This window comes from Cetorhinus maximus, chromosome 5 (genome assembly GCF_964194155.1).
Source record: "Cetorhinus maximus chromosome 5, sCetMax3.hap1.1, whole genome shotgun sequence".
In the NCBI taxonomy this organism is placed as follows: Eukaryota; Metazoa; Chordata; class Chondrichthyes; order Lamniformes; family Cetorhinidae; genus Cetorhinus; species Cetorhinus maximus.
This window is the reverse complement of record NC_135883.1, coordinates 174778679-174802402: the sequence shown is the minus strand read 5'-3', so window position 1 is coordinate 174802402 and position 23724 is coordinate 174778679. Positions and strand designations below refer to the sequence as shown.

The 23724-nt window shown below is 48.5% G+C and overlaps 1 protein-coding gene across 1 annotated transcript in view; it reads right to left on the bottom strand.

Moving 5' to 3' along the window:
* The window catches only part of LOC144681154 (dynein axonemal heavy chain 6-like), a gene marked incomplete at its 3' end in the record, with an annotated part of 934896 nt that overhangs the window by 397589 nt on the left and 513583 nt on the right, over nucleotides 1–23724 (bottom strand). The window contains exon 37 of the mRNA XM_078542881.1: nucleotides 650–902. Within this exon, the coding sequence (XP_078399007.1) occupies nucleotides 650–902 (253 nt within the window). The remainder of the gene's footprint in view (nucleotides 1–649; nucleotides 903–23724) is intronic.

The following is a 23724-nucleotide window of genomic DNA, read 5'->3' as shown; positions in this document are numbered from 1 at the left end:
CGACTAGGCACTTTACAGCCTTCCGGGCTGAATATTGAATTCAACAACTTTAGATCTTAAAGTCCCCCTCCCCTCTTCCCCACCCCGTTTCTCCCCCCCTCCCTTTTTTTTCAATAATTTATATAGATTCTTCTTTTCCCACCTATTTCCATTATTTTTAAATCTAAAACTAAAACTTTGTTAGTCTTTCCACCCCACCCCCACTAGAGCTGTACCTTGAGTATCCTGCCTTCCATTCTTAATTAGCACTTTTCTTAGATAATATCACCACCTTCAACACCTCTTTGATCCTTTTGTCTGTGACATCTTTTGATTATCTGCTCCTATCACTGCTTGCTTATCTCCACAATCACCCCACCCTCAACTTCTCTCTCCCCCCGCCCCCCAACCTTAGACCAGCTTATATTTCACCGTTCTCCTAACTATACTCAGTTCTGCCGAAGGGTCATGAGGACTCGAAACGTTAACTGATTTCTTCTCCACCGATGCTGCCAGACCTGCTGAGTTTTTCCAGGTAATTCTGTTTTTGTTTTGGATTTCCAGCATCTGCAGTAGCTTTTAGCTTTTTGTTATTGTCTCTCTGTTCCTGCTTTCTTGTGTGTTTAATTTCAAAAGTCACAATGAGGATTACAATCACCGATCTACTTACCGACTCCGAAACCACCATTCTTGCTCATGAAGCCCAGAAAAGCTTGTAACAGGTGGCAAAGAGTCATCACTATCCCCAAATCTGTGACGGCAACTTGCTGTAATTTTTGGTGACTCCTCACAAAGTTCAGGCCTGCTGAAATGCTTTTGTCAAAAAGCGTCTGTAAGTATCCTCTTGCTTTCCGAGGCAGCTCCACTGGGAGTCTTTCTAGCCAGGTACTAACATAAGGCTTCCATCCCAGATCAATTGGGTCCTGTTGTGTGATTCAAAGAAGTATTGTTAGTGAAATCATTTCAAACTGCCTGATCATTGGACAACATCATGAAATGATATCAGCATCTTCATCATCATTGGTCGACATTTGTCAGTGCTCCTGTGGCTGTAACCAACATTTTAACATGGGGTTGGTCTTTATCTGTGATTCCTTACAGTGATGGGAGTGAGTCTATGGGCTGGATTTTCACATAGTCAGGGAGGCTCCATGGAGGTGTGAAAATGGTGGCCGGGAACCAATTTCAGGATTCCCGACCGCATTCCCGGGCTTTCCAGTGTGGGTTAAGGCTGCAGACTGCTGCAGGTTAGGAACACACATCCTGCATTCCTGACCTGGCCGGCTCCATAGCGATGATAGGCATGTCCTAGTCCTCCACAAGTTTCATGAAATTGGGCCAGTTTTTAAAGGCACCTCAGAGGTGTCGGGAAGCATAGTCTGGATGAGGGACTCTTTGAAAGATAAGTTCAAAAAGTCTTGCCTATACACCCCATGCCAACCTATGCTCCCCACCCACCCCCAATGGCCCCTCATACCCTCCATGAAAAGCTATGCTGCTCCACCACCCATGGCCCCTCTTATACTCCATGCCAAGCTATAGCACTTTCATGCTCAATCGCACATTACACGCACTGTATAGAATCTGTATAGGCCAATAAAATTGTCAATCATCCAGACCCTTTAAAGTATCAATAGCAGAAACTGCAAGTACTTGAAAACTCTTTATCTTGTGCAAATAAACATTGTGCAATTGACAGAATAGACCCAAGATCTACAGCTGTAATGTTTTCCCTGGGGTGCAGCTGTTTGCACTCTCCTTTGGGTGTCTGGGCTCTCAGCTAAGACCTATTATGTGTGGAGGGTATGAGGGTTTATTGAGAGTTTGGGTAGAGGGACTTAGAGTTTTTATTGCAACTGGTACAGAGTCCCACAGCACCAAAATGTGCATTTTAAACTGCCCACCTTGGTACACAAAAGCCCCTGGGGCTGCCTCCAAACTCTTTCAAGGGGCAGCGGGCCTGACTCCCATTTGCACCTGCCAATCCTGGTGTAAAAATCCCATCTTTGCTGACATTTTCTCCTGAGGCAGGCATGATGAGCCATGAAATTTTTGAACTCCTGCTACTGTTACGACTGGGATGGGAGGAGTGGACAGTTTCTCTAGCCCCACTACTCTGCGGGTCGCACTATTGCTTTAAAAATTTACTTGACTCACAAAATGGTCAATTATATACCTTCACTTCTGTTAGACCCAGATTAAAAGAGACTTCAACCAGGCATCTTTCAATAAATTCAGAATGATTGTTTTATTATAAAACAAAATTTATTTTATTAAAAAACAAGTTGCAAGGACTGGTCAACAATAATTGTACTCTGGAAGTATAACTATCTATCCCTTTTAAAAATACCCCAACATACACACATACACAAGCACACAAAAAAAGGACAAACAGCTAGGGTCTCTCTACAGAGATGGGGGGGGTCTTTAGAGAATAGGCGTTATTAAGTAAAGGATAAACTTCACAGGGTCTTGACGCTACCAATATTGAGCTCCCTCTTGTGAGGGTCCCGACAGAAGTCTGGAGGCTCTCACCAAAGGAGCTTCGACAAGGCAGAGAATATAACTGGGTCAATCCCTGTTGTCTCAGAGTCTCAGTTTAAAAAAAAAATGGACAATCTTCACTGAGCTGAAGATTCTTAGCTGGATACTTAGCTTGGGCTACAGGAAGATATAGACAGGATGGTCAAATGGGCAGATAAGTGGCAGATGGAATTTAACCCTAAAAGTGTGAGGTGATACACTTGGGAAGGAGTAATTTGACAAGGAAGTATTCAATGAACGGCATGACACTACGAAGTTCTGAAGAAAAAAGGGACTCTGGCCTGTGTGTCCATAGATCTCGGAAGGCGGAGGGGCATGTTAGTGGGGTGGTGACAAAGGCATATGGCCTTTATCAAATGAAGCATAGGTTATAAAAGTGGTCAAGTTGGAGTGGTATAGAACCTTGGTGAGGCCACAGCTGGAGTACTGTGTGCAGTTCTGGTTGCCACATTATAGGAAGGATGTGATTGCACTGGAGGGGGTGCAGAGGAGATTCACCAGGAAGTTGCCTGGGATGAAACATTTAAGTTATGAAGAGAGGTTGGATAGACTTGGGTTGTTTTCGGTGGAGCAGAGAAGACTGAGGGGTGACCTGATCGAGGTGTACAAGATTATGAGGGGCATGGACAGGGTGGATAGGGAGCAGCTGTTCCCTTTAGTTGAAGGGTCAGTCACGAGGGGACACAAGTTCAAGGTAAGGGGCAGGAGGTTTAGGGGGGATGTGAGGAGAAACATTTTTACCCAGGGGGTGGTGACGGTCTGGAATGCGCTGCCTGGGAGGGTGGTGGAGGCAGGTTAACTCACATCCTTTAAAAAGTATCTCGGTGAGCACTTGGCACATCATAACATTCAAAGCAATGGGCCAAGTGCTGGTAAATGGGATTAGGGAGGTAGGTCAGGTGTTTCTCACGTGTCAGTGCAGACTCGCTGGGCCGAAGGGCCTCTTCTGCACTGTGTGATTCTGTGATTCTGACAACAACTTTATTTCAGGCAAGGCAAGACGGCGTGCTGGGCAGCTTTTACTTTCTCAGTTCAGTCCCAACTGAACTCAAATGGACAAGTCCAAAACTTAAAGGTCATGCCTGTCATGTAAGTTCCAGTAACTCACGAGCTTTTTGCAATGCAAACAAGCACATAGCTCTTCCCCCCTCAAGGACCATGCTGATCAGTTGATTCTTGGAAAAAGGCATGCTTCTGAACACTTCCAAGGTGAACTATGATCATTTTTAAGAAACTTCAGGTCAGCATCCAAAGGTCCAAATATTGCAATGTCCTTCCAAATTTTAAAAGAAAAATCAAGTTGTGCAGATAAGGAATGCCCAACACGACCAACATCGAAGAGAGAAATCCGGCTCAATCTGTGATTTCCTCACAGTGATGGGATGTGGGTCTCTATCTGTGATTCCCTCCCAGTGATGGGATGTGGGTCTGTATCTGTGATTCCATCACAGTGATGGGATGTGGGTCTGCATCTGGGATTCACACACAGTGATGGGATGTGGGTCTGTATCTGTGATTCCCTCACAGTGATGGGATGTGTGTCTGTATCTGTGATTCCCTCAGAGTGATGGGATGTGGGTCTGCATCTGGGATTCACACACAGTGATGGGATGTGGGTCTGTATCTGTGATTCCCTCACAGTGATGGGATGTGGGTCTGTATCTGTGATTCCTCACAGTGATAGGATGTGGGTCTGTATCTGTGATTCCCTCACAGTGATGGGATGTGAATCTGTATCTGTGATTCCCACAGAGATGGGATGTGGGTCTCTATCTGTGATTCCCTCACAGTGAAGGGTTGTGGGTCGGTATCTGTGATTCCCACAGTGATGGGATGTGGGTCTCTATCTGTGATTCCCTCACAGTGAAGGGATGTGTGTCTGTATCTGTGATTCCCTCACAGTGATTGGGATGTGGTTCTGCATCAGGGATTCACATACAGTGATGGGATGTGGGTCTGTATCTGTGATTCCCTCACAGTGATGGGATGGGGGTCTGTATCTGTGATTCCCTCACAGTGATGGGATGTGGGTCTGCATCTGGGATTCCCTCACAGTGATGGGATGTGGGTCTGCATCTGGAATTCACACACAGTGATGGGATGTGGGTCTATATATGTGAATCCCTCACAGTGATGGGATGGGGGTCTGTATCTGTGATTCACTCACAGTGATGGGATGTGTGTCAGTCTCTGTGATTCCGTCACAGTGATGGGATGTGGGTCTGTATCTGTGATTCCCTCACAGTGATGGGATGTGGGTCTGTATCTGTGATTTCCTCACATTGATGGGGTGTGGGTCTGTATCTGAGATTCCTTCACAGTGATGGGATGTGGGTCTGTATCTGTGATTCCTCACAGTGATAGGATGTGGGTCTGTATCTGTGATTCCCTCACAGTGAAGGGATGTGGGTCTGTATCTGTGATTCACAGAGTGATGGGATGTGGGTCTCTATCTGTGATTCCCTCCCAGTGATGGGATGTGGGTCTGTATCTGTGATTCCCTCACAGTGATGGGATGTGTGTCTGTATCTGTGATTCCCTCACAGTGATTGGGATGTGGTTCTGCATCAGGGATTCACATACAGTGATGGGATGTGGGTCTGTATCTGTGATTCCCTCACAGTGATGGGATGGGGGTCTGTATCTGTGATTCCCTCACAGAGATGGGATGTGGGTCTGCATCTGGGATTCCCTCACAGTGATGGGATGTGGGTCTGCATCTGGAATTCACACACAGTGATGGGATGTGGGTCTGTATCTGTGATTCACTCACAGTGATGGGATGTGGGTCTGTATATGTGAATCCCTCACAGTGATGGGATGGGGGTCTGTATCTGTGATTCACTCACAGTGATGGGATGTGTGTCAGTCTCTGTGATTCCGTCACAGTGATGGGATGTGGGTCTGTATCTGTGATTCCCTCACAGTGATGGGATGTGGGTCTGTATCTGTGATTTCCTCACATGGATGGGGTGTGGGTCTGTATCTGAGATTCCTTCACAGTGATGGGATGTGGGTCTGTATCTGTGATTCCTCACAGTGCTAGGATGTGGGTCTGTATCTGTGATTCCCTCACAGTGAAGGGATGTGGGTCTGTATCTGTGATTCACAGAGTGATGGGATGTGGGTCTCTATCTGTGATTCCCTCCCAGTGATGGGATGTGGGTCTGTATCTGTGATTCCCTCACAGTGATGGGATGTGGGTCTGTATCTGTGATTCCCTCACAGTGATGGGATGTGTGTCTGTATCTGTGATTCCCTCAGAGTGATGGGATGTGGGTCTGCATCTGGGATTCACACACAGTGATGGGATGTGGGTCTGTATCTGTGATTCCCTCACAGTGATGGGATGTGGGTCTGTATCTGTGATTCCTCACAGTGATAGGATGTGGGTCTGTATCTGTGATTCCCTCACAGTGATGGGATGTGAATCTGTATCTGTGATTCCCACAGTGATGGGATGTGGGTCTCTATCTGTGATTCCCTCACAGTGAAGGGTTGTGGGTCTGTATCTGTGATTCCCACAGTGATGGGATGTGGGTCTCTATCTGTGATTCCCTCACAGTGATGGGATGTGTGTCTGTATCTGTGATTCCCTCACAGTGATTGGGATGTGGTTCTGCATCAGGGATTCACATACAGTGATGGGATGTGGGTCTGTATCTGTGATTCCCTCACAGTGATGGGATGGGGGTCTGTATCTGTGATTCCCTCACAGTGATGGGATGTGGGTCTGCATCTGGGATTCCCTCACTGTGATGGGATGTGGGTCTGCATCTGGAATTCACACACAGTGATGGGATGTGGGTCTGTATCTGTGATTCACTCACAGTGATGGGATGTGGGTCTGTATATGTGAATCCCTCACAGTGATGGGATGGGGGTCTGTATCTGTGATTCACTCGCAGTGATGGGATGTGTGTCAGTCTCTGTGATTCCGTCACAGTGATGGGATGTGGGTCTGTATCTGTGATTCCCTCACAGTGATGGGATGTGGGTCTGTATCTGTGATTTTCTCACATTGATGGGGTGTGGGTCTGTATCTGAGATTCCTTCACAGTGATGGGATGTGGGTCTGTATTTGTGATTCCTCACAGTGATAGGATGTGGGTCTGTATCAGTGATTCCCTCACAGTGAAGGGATGTGGGTCTGTATCTGTGATTCACAGAGTGATGGGATGTGGGTCTCTATCTGTGATTCCCTCCCAGTGATGGGATGTGGGTCTGTATCTGTGATTCCCTCACAGTGATGGGATGTGGGTCTGCATCTGGGATTCACACACAGTGATGGGATGTGGGTCTGTATCTGTGATTCCCTCACAGTGATGGGATGTGTGTCTGTATCTGTGATTCCCTCAGAGTGATGGGATGTGGGTCTGCATCTGGGATTCACACACAGTGATGGGATGTGGGTCTGTATCTGTGATTCCCTCACAGTGATGGGATGTGGGTCTGTATCTGTGATTCCTCACAGTGATAGGATGTGGGTCTGTATCTGTGATTCCCTCACAGTGATGGGATGTGAATCTGTATCTGTGATTCCCACAGTGATGGGATGTGGGTCTCTATCTGTGATTCCCTCACAGTGAAGGGTTGTGGGTCTGTATCTGTGATTCCCACAGTGATGGGATGTGGGTCTCTGTCTGTGATTCCCTCACAGTGATGGGATGTGTGTCTGTATCTGTGATTCCCTCACAGTGATTGGGATGTGGTTCCGCATCAGGGATTCACATACAGTGATGGGATGTGGGTCTGTATCTATGATTCCCTCACAGTGATGGGATGGGGGTCTGTATCTGTGATTCCCTCACAGTGATGGGATGTGGGTCTGCATCTGGGATTCCCTCACAGTGATGGGATGTGGGTCTGCATCTGGAATTCACACACAGTGATGGGATGTGGGTCTGTATCTGTGATTCACTCACAGTGATGGGATGTGGGTCTGTATATGTGAATCCCTCACAGTGATGGGATGGGGGTCTGTATCTGTGATTCACTCACAGTGATGGGATGTGTGTCAGTCTCTGGGATTCCGTCACAGTGATGGGATGTGGGCCTGTATCTGTGATTCCCTCACAGTGATGGGATGTGGGTCTGTATCTGTGATTTCCTCACATTGATGGGGTGTGGGTCTGTATCTGAGATTCCTTCACAGTGATGGGATGTGGGTCTGTATCTGTGATTCCTCACAGTGCTAGGATGTGGGTCTGTATCTGTGATTCCCTCACAGTGAAGGGATGTGGGTCTGTATCTGTGATTCACAGAGTGATGGGATGTGGGTTTCTATCTGTGATTCCCTCCCAGTGATGGGATGTGGGTCTGTATCTGTGATTCCCTCACAGTGATGGGATGTGGGTCTGCATCTGGGATTCACACACAGTGATGGGATGTGGGTCTGTATCTGTGATTCCCTCACAGTGATGGGATGTGTGTCTGTATCTGTGATTCCCTCAGAGTGATGGGATGTGGGTCTGCATCTGGGATTCACACACAGTGATGGGATGTGGGTCTGTATCTGTGATTCCCTCACAGTGATGGGAAGTGGGTCTGTATCTGTGATTCCTCACAGTGATAGGATGTGGGTCTGTATCTGTGATTCCCTCACAGTGATGGGATGTGAATCTGTATCTGTGATTCCCACAGTGATGGGATGTGGGTCTGTATCTGTGATTCCCTCACAGTGAAGGGTTGTGGGTCTGTATCTGTGATTCCCACAGTGATGGGATGTGGGTCTCTATCTGTGATTCCCTCACAGTGATGGGATGTGTGTCTATATCTGTGATTCCCTCACAGTGATTGGGATGTGGTTCTGCATCAGGGATTCACATACAGTGATGGGATGTGGGTCTGTATCTGTGATTCCCTCACAGTGATGGGATGGGGGTCTGTATCTGTGATTCCCTCACAGTGATGGGATGTGGGTCTGCATCTGGGATTCCCTCACAGTGATGGGATGTGGGTCTGCATCTGGAATTCACACACAGTGATGGGATGTGGGTCTGTATGTGTGATTCCCACAGTGTGATGGGGTGTGGGTCTGTATCTGTGATTCACTCAGAGTGATGGTATGTGGGTCTGTATCTGTGATTCCCCCACAGTGACGGGATGTGGGTCTGTATCTGTGATTCCCACAGTGATGGGATGTGGGTCTGTATCTGCGATACCTCACAGTGATGGGATGTGGGTCTATATCTGTGATTCCCTCACAGTGATGGGATGTGGGTCTGTATCTGTGATTCCCTCACAGTGATGGGATGTGGGTCTGTATATGTGATTCCGTCAGAGTGTTGGGATGTGTGTCTGTATCTGTGATTCCCTCAGAGTGATGGGTTATGGGTCTGTATCTGTGATTCCCTCACAGTGATGGGATGTGTGTCTGTTTCTGTGCTTCCTCACAGTGATGGGATAAGGGTCTGTATCTGTGATTCCTCACAGTGATGGGATGGGGGTCTGTATTTGTGATTCCATCACAGTGATGGGATGTGGGTCTGTATCTGTGATTCCCTCACAGTGATGGGATGTGTGTCTATTTCTATGCTTCCTCACAGTGATGGGATAAGGGTCTGTATCTGTGATTCCTCACAGTGATGGGATATGGGTCTGTATCTGCGATTTCCTCACAGTGCTGGGATGTGGGCCTGTATCTGTGATTCCCTCACAGTGATGGGATGTGGGTCTGTATCTGTGATTCCCTCACAGTGATGGGATGTGGGTCTGTATCTGCACTTCCTCTCAGTGATGGGATATGGGTCTGTATCTGTGATTCCCTCACAGTGATGGGATGTGGGTCTGTAACTGTGATTCCCTCACAGTGATGGGATGTGGGTCTGTATATGTGATTCCCTCACAGTGTTAGGATGTGTATCTGTATCTGTGATTCCCTCACAGTGATGTGATGTAATGTGGGTCTGTATCTGTGATTCCCTCACAGTGATGGGATGTGTGTCTGTATCTGTGATTCCCTCACAGTGATGGGATGTGGGTCTGTATCTGCGATTCCCTCACAGTGATGGGATGTGTGTCTGTATCTGTGATTCCCTCACAGTGATGGGATGTGTGTCTGTATCTGTGATTCCCTCACAGTGATGGGATGTGGGTCTGTATCTGTGATTCCCTCACATGATGTGATGTGGGCCTGTATCGCTGATTCCCTCACAGTGATGGGATGTGGGTCTGTACCTGTGATTCCCTCACAGTGATGGGATGTGGGTCTGTATCTGTGATTCCCTCACAGTGATGGGATGTGGGTCTATATCTGTGATTCACACACTGTGATGGGATGTGGGTTTGTATCTGTGATTCCTCGCATGATGGGATGTGGGTCTGTATCTGTGATTCCTCACAGTGATGGGATGTGGGTCTGTATCTGTGATTCACGCACAGTGATGGGATGTGGGTCTGTATCTGTGATTCCCTCGCAGTGATGGGATGTGGGTCTGTATCTGTGATTTCTCACAGTGATAGGATGTGGGTCTGTATCTGAGATTCCCTCACAGTGAAGGGATGTGGGTCTGTATCTGTGATTCACACAGTGATGGGATGTGGGTCGCTATCTGTGATTCCCTCCCAGTGATGGGATGTGGGTCTGTATCTGTGATTCCCTCACGGTGATGGGATGTGGGTCTGTATCTGTGATTTCCTCACAGTGATGGGATGTGTGTCTGTATCTGGGATTCCCTCACAGTGATAGGATGTGGGTCTGCATCTGGGATTCACACACAGTGATGCGATGTGGGTCTGTATCTGTGATTCCCTCAGTGTGATGGGATGTGGGTCTGTATCTGTGATTCACTCACAGTGATGGGATGGGGGTCTCTATCTGTGATTCCACACAGTGATAGGATGTGGGCCTGTATCTGTGATTCCCTCACAGTGAAGGGATGTGGGCCTGTATCTGTGATTCCCACAGTGATGGGATGTGGGTCTCTATCTGTGATTCCCTCCCAGTGATGGGGTGTGGGTCTGTATCTGTGATTCCCTCACAGTGATGGGATGTGGGTCTGTATCTGTGATTTCCTCACAGTGATGGGATGTGTGTCTGTATCTGGGATTCCCTCACAGTGATGGGATTTGGGTCTGCATCTGGGATTCACACACAGTGTTGCGATGTGGGTCTGTATCTGTGATTCCCTCAGTGTGATGCGATGTGGGTCTGTATCTGTGATTCACTCACAGTGATGGAATGTGGGTCTGTATCTGTGATTCCCTCACAGTGATGGGGAGTGGATCTGTACCTGTGATTCCCTCACAGTGATGGGATGTGTGTCTGTATCTGTGATTCCCACAGTGATGGGATGTGGGTCTGTATCTGTGATTCCCTCACTGTGATGGGATGTGGGTCTGTATCTGTGATTCACTCACAGTGAAGGGATGTGAGTCTATGTCTGTGATTCCTCACTGTGATATGATGTGGGTCTGTATCTGTGATTCCCTCACAGTGAAGGGATGTGGGTCTGCATCTGTGATTCCCACAGTGATGGCATTTTGGTCTCTATCTCTGATTCCCTCACATTGATGGGATGTGTGTCTGTATCAGTGATTCCCTCACAGTGATGGGATGTGGGTCTGCATCTGGGATTCCCTCACAGTGATGGGATGGGGGTCTATATCTGTGATTCCCTCACAGTGATGGGATGTGGGTCTGCATCTGGGATTCCCTTACAGTGATGGGATGTGGGTCTGCATCTGGAATTCACACACAGTGATGGGATGTGTGTCTGTATCTGTGATTCCCACAGTGTGATGGGGTGTGGCTCATTATCTGTGATTCACTCAGAGTGATGGGATGTGGGTTTGTATCAGTGATTCCCCCACAGTGAAGGGATGTGGGTCTGTATCTGTGATTCCCTAAGTGATGGGATGTAGGTCTCTATCTGTGATTCCCTCCCAGTGATGGGATGTGGGTCTGTATCTGTGATTCCCTCACGGTGATGGGATGTGGGTCTGTATCTGTGATTTCCTCACAGTGATGGGATGTGTGACTGTATCTGGGATTCCCTCACAGTGATGGGATGTGGGTCTGCATCTGGGATTCACACACAGTGGTGCGATGTGCGTCGGTATCTGTCATTCCCTCAGTGTGATGCGATGTGGGTCTGTATCCGTGATTCACTCACAGAGATGGGATGTGGGTCTGTATCTGTGATTCCCTCACAGTGATGTGGTGTGGGTATGTATGTGTGATTCCCTCACAGTGATGGGATGTGTGTCTGTATCTGTGATTCCCACAGTGATGGGACGTTGGTCTGTATCTGTGATTCCCTCACGGTGATGGGATGTGGGTCTGTATCTGTGATTCACTCACAGTGATGGGATGTGAGTCTGTGTCTGTGATTCCTCACATTGATATGATGTGGGTCTGTATCTGTGATTCCCTCACAGTGAAGCGATGTGGGTCTGTATCTGTGATTCCCACAGTGATGGGACGTGGGTCTCTATCTGTGATTCCCTCACAGTGATGGGATGTGTGTCTGTATCTGTGATTCCCTCACAGTGATGGGATGTGGGTCTGCATCTGGGATTCAAATACAGTGATGGGATGTGGGTCTGTATCTGTGATTCCCTCACAGTGATGGGATGTGTGTCTGTATCTGTGATTCCCTCAGAGTGATGGGATGTGGGTCTGCATCTGGGATTCACACACAGTGATGGGATGTGGGTCTGTATCTGTGATTCCCTCACAGTGATGGGATGTGGGTCTGTATCTGTGATTCCTCACAGTGATAGGATGTGGGTCTGTATCTGTGATTCCCTCACAGTGATGGGATGTGAATCTGTATCTGTGATTCCCACAGTGATGGGATGTGGGTCTCTATCTGTGATTCCCTCACAGTGAAGGGTTGTGGGTCTGTATCTGTGATTCCCACAGTGATGGGATGTGGGTCTCTGTCTGTGATTCCCTCACAGTGATGGGATGTGTGTCTGTATCTGTGATTCCCTCACAGTGATTGGGATGTGGTTCCGCATCAGGGATTCACATACAGTGATGGGATGTGGGTCTGTATCTATGATTCCCTCACAGTGATGGGATGGGGGTCTGTATCTGTGATTCCCTCACAGTGATGGGATGTGGGTCTGCATCTGGGATTCCCTCACAGTGATGGGATGTGGGTCTGCATCTGGAATTCACACACAGTGATGGGATGTGGGTCTGTATCTGTGATTCACTCACAGTGATGGGATGTGGGTCTGTATATGTGAATCCCTCACAGTGATGGGATGGGGGTCTGTATCTGTGATTCACTCACAGTGATGGGATGTGTGTCAGTCTCTGGGATTCCGTCACAGTGATGGGATGTGGGCCTGTATCTGTGATTCCCTCACAGTGATGGGATGTGGGTCTGTATCTGTGATTTCCTCACATTGATGGGGTGTGGGTCTGTATCTGAGATTCCTTCACAGTGATGGGATGTGGGTCTGTATCTGTGATTCCTCACAGTGCTAGGATGTGGGTCTGTATCTGTGATTCCCTCACAGTGAAGGGATGTGGGTCTGTATCTGTGATTCACAGAGTGATGGGATGTGGGTTTCTATCTGTGATTCCCTCCCAGTGATGGGATGTGGGTCTGTATCTGTGATTCCCTCACAGTGATGGGATGTGGGTCTGCATCTGGGATTCACACACAGTGATGGGATGTGGGTCTGTATCTGTGATTCCCTCACAGTGATGGGATGTGTGTCTGTATCTGTGATTCCCTCAGAGTGATGGGATGTGGGTCTGCATCTGGGATTCACACACAGTGATGGGATGTGGGTCTGTATCTCTGATTCCCTCACAGTGATGGGAAGTGGGTCTGTATCTGTGATTCCTCACAGTGATAGGATGTGGGTCTGTATCTGTGATTCCCTCACAGTGATGGGATGTGAATCTGTATCTGTGATTCCCACAGTGATGGGATGTGGGTCTGTATCTGTGATTCCCTCACAGTGAAGGGTTGTGGGTCTGTATCTGTGATTCCCACAGTGATGGGATGTGGGTCTCTATCTGTGATTCCCTCACAGTGATGGGATGTGTGTCTATATCTGTGATTCCCTCACAGTGATTGGGATGTGGTTCTGCATCAGGGATTCACATACAGTGATGGGATGTGGGTCTGTATCTGTGATTCCCTCACAGTGATGGGATGGGGGTCTGTATCTGTGATTCCCTCACAGTGATGGGATGTGGGTCTGCATCTGGGATTCCCTCACAGTGATGGGATGTGGGTCTGCATCTGGAATTCACACACAGTGATGGGATGTGGGTCTGTATGTGTGATTCCCACAGTGTGATGGGGTGTGGGTCTGTATCTGTGATTCACTCAGAGTGATGGTATGTGGGTCTGTATCTGTGATTCCCCCACAGTGACGGGATGTGGGTCTGTATCTGTGATTCCCACAGTGATGGGATGTGGGTCTGTATCTGCGATACCTCACAGTGATGGGATGTGGGTCTGTATCAGTGATTCCTCACAGTGATGGGATGCGGGTCTGTGCCTGTGATTCCCTCACAGTGATGGGATGTGGGTCTGTATTTGTGATTCCCTCAGTGATGGGATGTGGGTCTGTATCTGTGATTCCCTCACAGTGATGTGATGTAATGTGGGTCTGTATCTGTGATTCCCTCACAGTGATGAGATGTGGGTCTGTATCTGTGGTTCACACACAGTGATGGGATGTGTGTCTGTATCTGTGATTCCCTCACAGTGATGGGATGTGGGCCTGTATCTGTGATTCCCTCACAGTGATGGGATGTGAGTCTGTATCTGTGATTTCCTCACATGATGTGATGTGGGTCTGTATCTGTGATTCCTCACAGTGATGGGATGTGGGTCTGTATCTGTGATTCCCTCACATGATGTGATGTGGGTCTGTATCTGTGATTCCCTCACAGTGATGGGATGTGGGTCTGTATCTGTGATTCCCTCACAGTGATGGGATTTGGGTCTGTATCTGTGTTTCCCTCACAGTGATGGGGTGTGGATCTGTATCTGTGATTCCCACAGTGTGAGGGGATGTGGGTCTGTATCTGTGATTCCCTCATGGTCATGGGATGAGGGTCTGCATCTGGGATTCACACACACTGATGGGATGTGTATCTGAACCTGTGATTCCCTCACAGTGACGGGATGTGGGTCTGTATCTGTGATTCACACACAGTGATGGGATGTGGGTCTGTATCTGTGATTCCCTCACAGTGATGGGATGTGGGTCTGTATCTGTGATTCCCTCACAGTGATGGGATGTGGGTCTGTATCTGTGATTCCCTCATAGTGATGGGATGTGGGTCTGTATCTGTGATTCCCTAACGGTGATGGGATGTGGGTCTGTATCTGTAAATCCTCACAGTGATGGGATGTGGGTCTGTATCTGTGATTCACTCACAGTGATGGGATGTGGGTCTGTATCTGTGATTCCCTCACAGTGAAAGGATGGGAGTCTGTATCTGTGATTCATGCACAGTGATGGGATGTGTGTCTGTATCTGTGATTCCCTCACAGTGATGGGATGTGTGTCTGTATCTGTGATTCCCTCACAGTGATGGGATGTGGGTCTGTATCTGTGATACCCTCACAGTGATGGGATGTGGGTCTGTATCTGTGATTCCCTCACAGTGATGGGATGTGGGTCTGCATCTGGGATTCACACACAGTGATGGGATGTGTATCTGTATCTGTGATTCCCTCACAGTGATGGGATGTGGGTCTGTATCGGTGATTCCCTCAGTGTGATGGGATGTGTGTCTATATCTGTGATTCCCTCAGTGTGATGGGATGTGGGTCTGTATCTGTGATTCCCTCATAGTGATGGGATGTGGGTCTGTATGTGTGATTCCCTCACAATGATGGGATGTGGGTCTGTATTTGTGATTCCTCACAGTGATGGGATGTGGGTCTGTATCTGTGATTCCTCACAGTGATGGGATGTGGGCCTGTATCTATGATTCCCTCACAGTGATGGGATGTGGGTATGTATCTGTGATTTCCTCACAGTGATGGGATGTGTGTCTGTATCTGTGATTCCCTCACAGTGATGGGATGTGGGTCAGCATCTGGGATTCACACACAGTGATGGGATGTGGGTCTGCATCTGTGATTCCCTCACTGTGATGGGATGTGGGTCTGTATGTATGATCCCCACAGTGTGATGGGATGTGGGTCTGTATCCGTGATTCACTCACAGTGATGGGATGTGGGTCTGTATCTGTGATTCCCTCACAGTGATGGGATGTGGGTCTGTACCTGTGATTCCCTCACAGTGATGGGATGTGGGTCTGTATCTGTGATTCCCTCACAGTGATGGTATGTGGGTCTATATCTGTGATTCACACACTGTGATGGGATGTGGGTTTGTATCTGTTATTCCTCGCATGATGGGATGTGGGTCTGTATCTGTGATTCCTCACAGTGATGGGCTGTGGCTCTGTATCTGTGATTCACGCACAGTGATGGGATGTGTGTCTGTATCTGTGATTCCCTCACAGTGATGGGATGTGGGTCTGCATCTGGGATTCACACACAGTCATGGGATGTGGGTCTGTATCTTTGATTCCCTCACAGTGATGGGATGTGGGTCTGTATCTGTGATTCCTCACAGTGTAAGATGTGGGTCTGTATCTGTGATTCCCTCACAGTGAAGGGATGTGGGTCTGTATCTGTGATTCACAGAGTGATGGGATGTGGGTCTCTATCTGTGATTCCCTCCCAGTGAGGGGATGTGGGTCTGTATCTGTGATTCCATCACAGTGATGGGATGTGGGTCTGCATCTGGGATTCACACACAGTGATGGGATGTGGGTCTGTATCTGTGATTCCCTCACAGTGATGGGTTGTGTGTCTGTATCTGTGATTCCCTGAGAGTGATGGGATGTGGGTCTGCATCTGGGATTCACACACAGTGATGGGATGTGGGTCTGTATCTGTGATTCCCTCACAGTGATGGGATGTGGGTCTGTATCTGTGATTCCTCACAGTGATAGGATATGGGTCTGTATCTGTGATTCCCTCACAGTGATGGGATGTGAAACTGTATCTGTGATTCCCACAGTGATGGGCTGTGGGTCTCTATCTGTGATTCCCTCACAGTGAAGGGTTGTGGGTCTGTATCTGTGATTCCCACAGTGATGGGATGTGGGTCTCTATCTGTGGTTCCCTCACAGTGATGGGATGTGTGTCTGTATCTGTGATTCCCTCACAGTGATTGGGATGTGGTTCTGCATCAGGGATTCACATACAGTGATGGGATGTGGGTCTGTATCTGTGATTCCCTCACAGTGATGGGATGGGGGTCGGTATCTGTGATTCCCTCACAGTGATGGGATGTGGGTCTGCATCTGGGATTCCCTCACAGTGATGGGATGTGGGTCTGCATCTGGAATTCACACACAGTGATGGGATGTGGGTCTGTATCTGTGATTCCCACAGTGTGATGGGGTGTGGGTCTGTATCTGTGATTCACTCAGAGTGATGGTATGTGGGTCTGTATCTGTGATTCCCCCACAGTGACGGGATGTGGGTCTGTATCTGTGATTCCCACAGTGATGGGATGTGGGTCTGTATCTGCGATTCCTCACAGTGATGGGATGTGGGTCTATATCTGTGATTCCCTCACATTGATGGGATGTGGGTCTGTATCTGTGATTCCCTCACGGTGATGGGATGTGGGTCTGTATCTGTGATTCACTCACAGTGATGGGATGTGAGTCTGTGTCTGTGATTCCTCACATTGATATGATGTGGGTCTGTATCTGTGATTCCCTCACAGTGAAGCGATGTGGGTCTGTATCTGTGATTCCCACAGTGATGGGATGTGGGTCTGCATCTGGGATTCACATACAGTGATGGGATGTGGGTCTGTATCTGTGATTCCCTCACAGTGATGGGATGGGGGTCTATATCTGTGATTCCCTCACAGTGATGGGATGTGGGTCTGCATCTGGGATTCCCTTACAGTGATGGGATGTGGGTCTGCATCTGGAATTCACACACAGTGATGGGATGTGTGTCTGTATCTGTGATTCCCACAGTGTGATGGGGTGTGGCTCATTATCTGTGATTCACTCAGAGTGATGGGATGTGGGTTTGTATCAGTGATTCCCCCACAGTGAAGGGATGTGGGTCTGTATCTGTGATTCCCTAAGTGATGGGATGTAGGTCTCTATCTGTGATTCCCTCCCAGTGATGGGATGTGGGTCTGTATCTGTGATTCCCTCACGGTGATGGGATGTGGGTCTGTATCTGTGATTTCCTCACAGTGATGGGATGTGTGACTGTATCTGGGATTCCCTCACAGTGATGGGATGTGGGTCTGCATCTGGGATTCACACACAGTGGTGCGATGTGCGTCGGTATCTGTCATTCCCTCAGTGTGATGCGATGTGGGTCTGTATCCGTGATTCACTCACAGAGATGGGATGTGGGTCTGTATCTGTGATTCCCTCACAGTGATGCGGTGTGGGTATGTATGTGTGATTCCCTCACAGTGATGGGATGTGTGTCTGTATCTGTGATTCCCACAGTGATGGGATGTTGGTCTGTATCTGTGATTCCCTCACGGTGATGGGATGTGGGTCTGTATCTGTGATTCACTCACAGTGATGGGATGTGAGTCTGTGTCTGTGATTCCTCACATTGATATGATGTGGGTCTGTATCTGTGATTCCCTCACAGTGAAGCGATGTGGGTCTGTATCTGTGATTCCCACAGTGATGGGACGTGGGTCTCTATCTGTGATTCCCTCACAGTGATGGGATGTGTGTCTGTATCTGTGATTCCCTCACAGTGATGGGATGTGGGTCTGCATCTGGGATTCAAATACAGTGATGGGATGTGGGTCTGTATCTGTGATTCCCTCACGGTGATGGGATGTGGGTCTGTATCTGTGATTCACTCACAGTGATGGGATGTGAGTCTGTGTCTGTGATTCCTCACATTGATATGATGTGGGTCTGTATCTGTGATTCCCTCACAGTGAAGCGATGTGGGTCTGTATCTGTGATTCCCACAGTGATGGGACGTGGGTCTCTATCTGTGATTCCCTCACAGTGATGGGATGTGTGTCTGTATCTGTGATTCTCTCACAGTGATGGGATGTGGGTCTGTATCTGTGATAACCTCACAGTGATGGGATGTGGGTCTGTATCTGTGATTCCCTCAGTGATGGGATGTGGGTCTGTATCAGTGATTCCTCACAGTGATGGGATGCGGGTCTGTGTCTGTGATTCCCTCACAGTGATGGGATGTGGGTATGTATTTGTGATTCCCTCAGTGATGGGATGTGGGTCTGTATCTGTGATTCCCTCACAGTGATGTGATGTAATGTGGGTCTGTATCTGTGATTCCCTCACAGTGATGAGATGTGGGTCTGTATCTGTGGTTCACACACAGTGATGGGATGTGTGTCTGTATCTGTGATTCCCTCACAGTGATGGGATGTGGGCCTGTATCTGTGATTCCCTCACAGTGATGGGATGTGAGTCTGTATCTGTGATTTCCTCACATGATGTGATGTGGGTCTGTATCTGTGATTCCTCACAGTGATGGGATGTGGGTCTGTATCTGTGATTCCCTCACATGATGTGATGTGGGTCTGTATCTGTGATTCCCTCACAGTGATGGGATGTGGGTCTGTATCTGTGATTCCCTCACAGTGATGGGATTTGGGTCTGTATCTGTGTTTCCCTCACAGTGATGGGGTGTGGATCTGTATCTGTGATTCCCACAGTGTGAGGGGATGTGGGTCTGTATCTGTGATTCCCTCATGGTCATGGGATGAGGGTCTGCATCTGGGATTCACACACACTGATGGGATGTGTATCTGAACCTGTGATTCCCTCACAGTGACGGGATGTGGGTCTGTATCTGTGATTCACACACAGTGATGGGATGTGGGTCTGTATCTGTGATTCCCTCACAGTGATGGGATGTGGGTCTGTATCTGTGATTCCCTCACAGTGATGGGATGTGGGTCTGTATCTGTGATTCCCTCATAGTGATGGGATGTGGGTCTGTATCTGTGATTCCCTAACGGTGATGGGATGTGGGTCTGTATCTGTAAATCCTCACAGTGATGGGATGTGGGTCTGTATCTGTGATTCACTCACAGTGATGGGATGTGGGTCTGTATCTGTGATTCCCTCACAGTGAAAGGATGGGGGTCTGTATCTGTGATTCATGCACAGTGATGGGATGTGTGTCTGTATCTGTGATTCCCTCACAGTGATGGGATGTGTGTCTGTATCTGTGATTCCCTCACAGTGATGGGATGTGGGTCTGTATCTGTGATACCCTCACAGTGATGGGATGTGGGTCTGTATCTGTGATTCCCTCACAGTGATGGGATGTGGGTCTGCATCTGGGATTCACACACAGTGATGGGATGTGTATCTGTATCTGTGATTCCCTCACAGTGATGGGATGTGGGTCTGTATCGGTGATTCCCTCAGTGTGATGGGATGTGTGTCTATATCTGTGATTCCCTCAGTGTGATGGGATGTGGGTCTGTATCTGTGATTCCCTCATAGTGATGGGATGTGGGTCTGTATGTGTGATTCCCTCACAATGATGGGATGTGGGTCTGTATTTGTGATTCCTCACAGTGATGGGATGTGGGTCTGTATCTGTGATTCATCACAGTGATGGGATGTGGGCCTGTATCTATGATTCCCTCACAGTGATGGGATGTGGGTATGTATCTGTGATTTCCTCACAGTGATGGGATGTGTGTCTGTATCTGTGATTCCCTCACAGTGATGGGATGTGGGTCAGCATCTGGGATTCACACACAGTGATGGGATGTGGGTCTGCATCTGTGATTCCCTCACTGTGATGGGATGTGGGTCTGTATGTATGATCCCCACAGTGTGATGGGATGTGGGTCTGTATCCGTGATTCACTCACAGTGATGGGATGTGGGTCTGTATCTGTGATTCCCTCACAGTGATGGGATGTGGGTCTGTACCTGTGATTCCCTCACAGTGATGGGATGTGGGTCTGTATCTGTGATTCCCTCACAGTGATGGTATGTGGGTCTATATCTGTGATTCACACACTGTGATGGGATGTGGGTTTGTATCTGTTATTCCTCGCATGATGGGATGTGGGTCTGTATCTGTGATTCCTCACAGTGATGGGATGTGGCTCTGTATCTGTGATTCACGCACAGTGATGGGATGTGTGTCTGTATCTGTGATTCCCTCACAGTGATGGGATGTGGGTCTGCATCTGGGATTCACACACAGTCATGGGATGTGGGACTGTATCTTTGATTCCCTCACAGTGATGGGATGTGGGTCTGTATCTGTGATTCCTCACAGTGTAAGATGTGGGTCTGTATCTGTGATTCCCTCACAGTGAAGGGATGTGGGTCTGTATCTGTGATTCACAGAGTGATGGGATGTGGGTCTCTATCTGTGATTCCCTCCCAGTGATGGGATGTGGGTCTGTATCTGTGATTCCATCACAGTGATGGGATGTGGGTCTGCATCTGGGATTCACACACAGTGATGGGATGTGGGTCTGTATCTGTGATTCCCTCACAGTGATGGGTTGTGTGTCTGTATCTGTGATTCCCTGAGAGTGATGGGATGTGGGTCTGCATCTGGGATTCACACACAGTGATGGGATGTGGGTCTGTATCTGTGATTCCCTCACAGTGATGGGATGTGGGTCTGTATCTGTGATTCCTCACAGTGATAGGATATGGGTCTGTATCTGTGATTCCCTCACAGTGATGGGATGTGAAACTGTATCTGTGATTCCCACAGTGATGGGCTGTGGGTCTCTATCTGTGATTCCCTCACAGTGAAGGGTTGTGGGTCTGTATCTGTGATTCCCACAGTGATGGGATGTGGGTCTCTATCTGTGGTTCCCTCACAGTGATGGGATGTGTGTCTGTATCTGTGATTCCCTCACAGTGATTGGGATGTGGTTCTGCATCAGGGATTCACATACAGTGATGGGATGTGGGTCTGTATCTGTGATTCCCTCACAGTGATGGGATGGGGGTCGGTATCTGTGATTCCCTCACAGTGATGGGATGTGGGTCTGCATCTGGGATTCCCTCACAGTGATGGGATGTGGGTCTGCATCTGGAATTCACACACAGTGATGGGATGTGGGTCTGTATCTGTGATTCCCACAGTGTGATGGGGTGTGGGTCTGTATCTGTGATTCACTCAGAGTGATGGTATGTGGGTCTGTATCTGTGATTCCCCCACAGTGACGGGATGTGGGTCTGTATCTGTGATTCCCACAGTGATGGGATGTGGGTCTGTATCTGCGATTCCTCACAGTGATGGGATGTGGGTCTATATCTGTGATTCCCTCACATTGATGGGATGTGGGTCTGTATCTGTGATTCCCTCACGGTGATGGGATGTGGGTCTGTATCTGTGATTCACTCACAGTGATGGGATGTGAGTCTGTGTCTGTGATTCCTCACATTGATATGATGTGGGTCTGTATCTGTGATTCCCTCACAGTGAAGCGATGTGGGTCTGTATCTGTGATTCCCACAGTGATGGGACGTGGGTCTCTATCTGTGATTCCCTCACAGTGATGGGATGTGTGTCTGTATCTGTGATTCCCTCACAGTGATGGGATGTGGGTCTGTATCTGTGATACCCTCACAGTGATGGGATGTGGGTCTGTATCTGTGATTCCCTCAGTGATGGGATGTGGGTCTGTATCAGTGATTCCTCACAGTGATGGGATGCGGGTCTGTATCTGTGATTCCCTCACAGTGATGGGATGTGGGTCTGTATTTGTGATTCCCTCAGTGATGGGATGTGGGTCTGTATCTGTGATTCCCTCACAGTGATGTGATGTAATGTGGGTCTGTATCTGCGATTCCCTCACAGCGATGAGATGTGGGTCTGTATCTGTGATTCCCTCACGGTGATGGGATGTGTGTCTGTATCTGTGATTCCCTCACAGTGATGGGATGTGGGTCTGTATCTGTGATTCCATCACATGATGTGATGTGGGTCTGTATCTGTGATTCCCTCACAGTGATGGGATGTGGGTCTGTATCTGTGATTCCCTCACAGTGATGGGATTTGGGTCTGTATCTGTGTTTCCCTCACAGTGATGGGGTGTGGATCTGTATCTGTGATTCCCACAGTGTGAGGGGATGTGGGTCTGTATCTGTGATTCCGTCACGGTCATGGGATGAGGGTCTGCATCTGGGATTCACACACAGTGATGGGATGTGTATCTGAATCTGTGATTCCCTCACAGTGACGGGATGTGGGTCTGTATCTGTGATTCACACACAGTGATGGGATGTGGGTCTGTATCTGTGATTTCCTCACAGTGATGGGATGTGGGTCTGTATCTGTGATTCCCTCACAGTGATGGGATGTGGGTCTGTATCTGTCATTCCCTAACGGTGATGGGATGTGGGTCTGTATCTGTGATTCCCTCACGGTGATGGGATGTGGGTCTGTATCTGTGATTCACTCACAGTGATGGGATGTGAGTCTGTGTCTGTGATTCCTCACATTGATATGATGTGGGTCTGTATCTGTGATTCCCTCACAGTGAAGCGATGTGGGTCTGTATCTGTGATTCCCACAGTGATGGGACGTGGGTCTCTATCTGTGATTCCCTCACAGTGATGGGATGTGGGTCTGTATCTGTGATTCCCTCACAGTGATGGGATGGGGGTCGGTATCTGTGATTCCCTCACAGTGATGGGATGTGGGTCTGCATCTGGGATTCCCTCACAGTGATGGGATGTGGGTCTGCATCTGGAATTCACACACAGTGATGGGATGTGGGTCTGTATCTGTGATTCCCACAGTGTGATGGGGTGTGGGTCTGTATCTGTGATTCACTCAGAGTGATGGTATGTGGGTCTTTATCTGTGATTCCCCCACAGTGACGGGATGTGGGTCTGTATCTGTGATTCCCACAGTGATGGGATGTGGGTCTGTATCTGCGATTCCTCACAGTGATGGGATGTGGGTCTATATCTGTGATTCCCTCACATTGATGGGATGTGGGTCTGTATCTGTGATTCCCTCACGGTGATGGGATGTGGGTCTGTATCTGTGATTCACTCACAGTGATGGGATGTGAGTCTGTGTCTGTGATTCCTCACATTGATATGATGTGGGTCTGTATCTGTGATTCCCTCACAGTGAAGCGATGTGGGTCTGTATCTGTGATTCCCACAGTGATGGGACGTGGGTCTCTATCTGTGATTCCCTCACAGTGATGG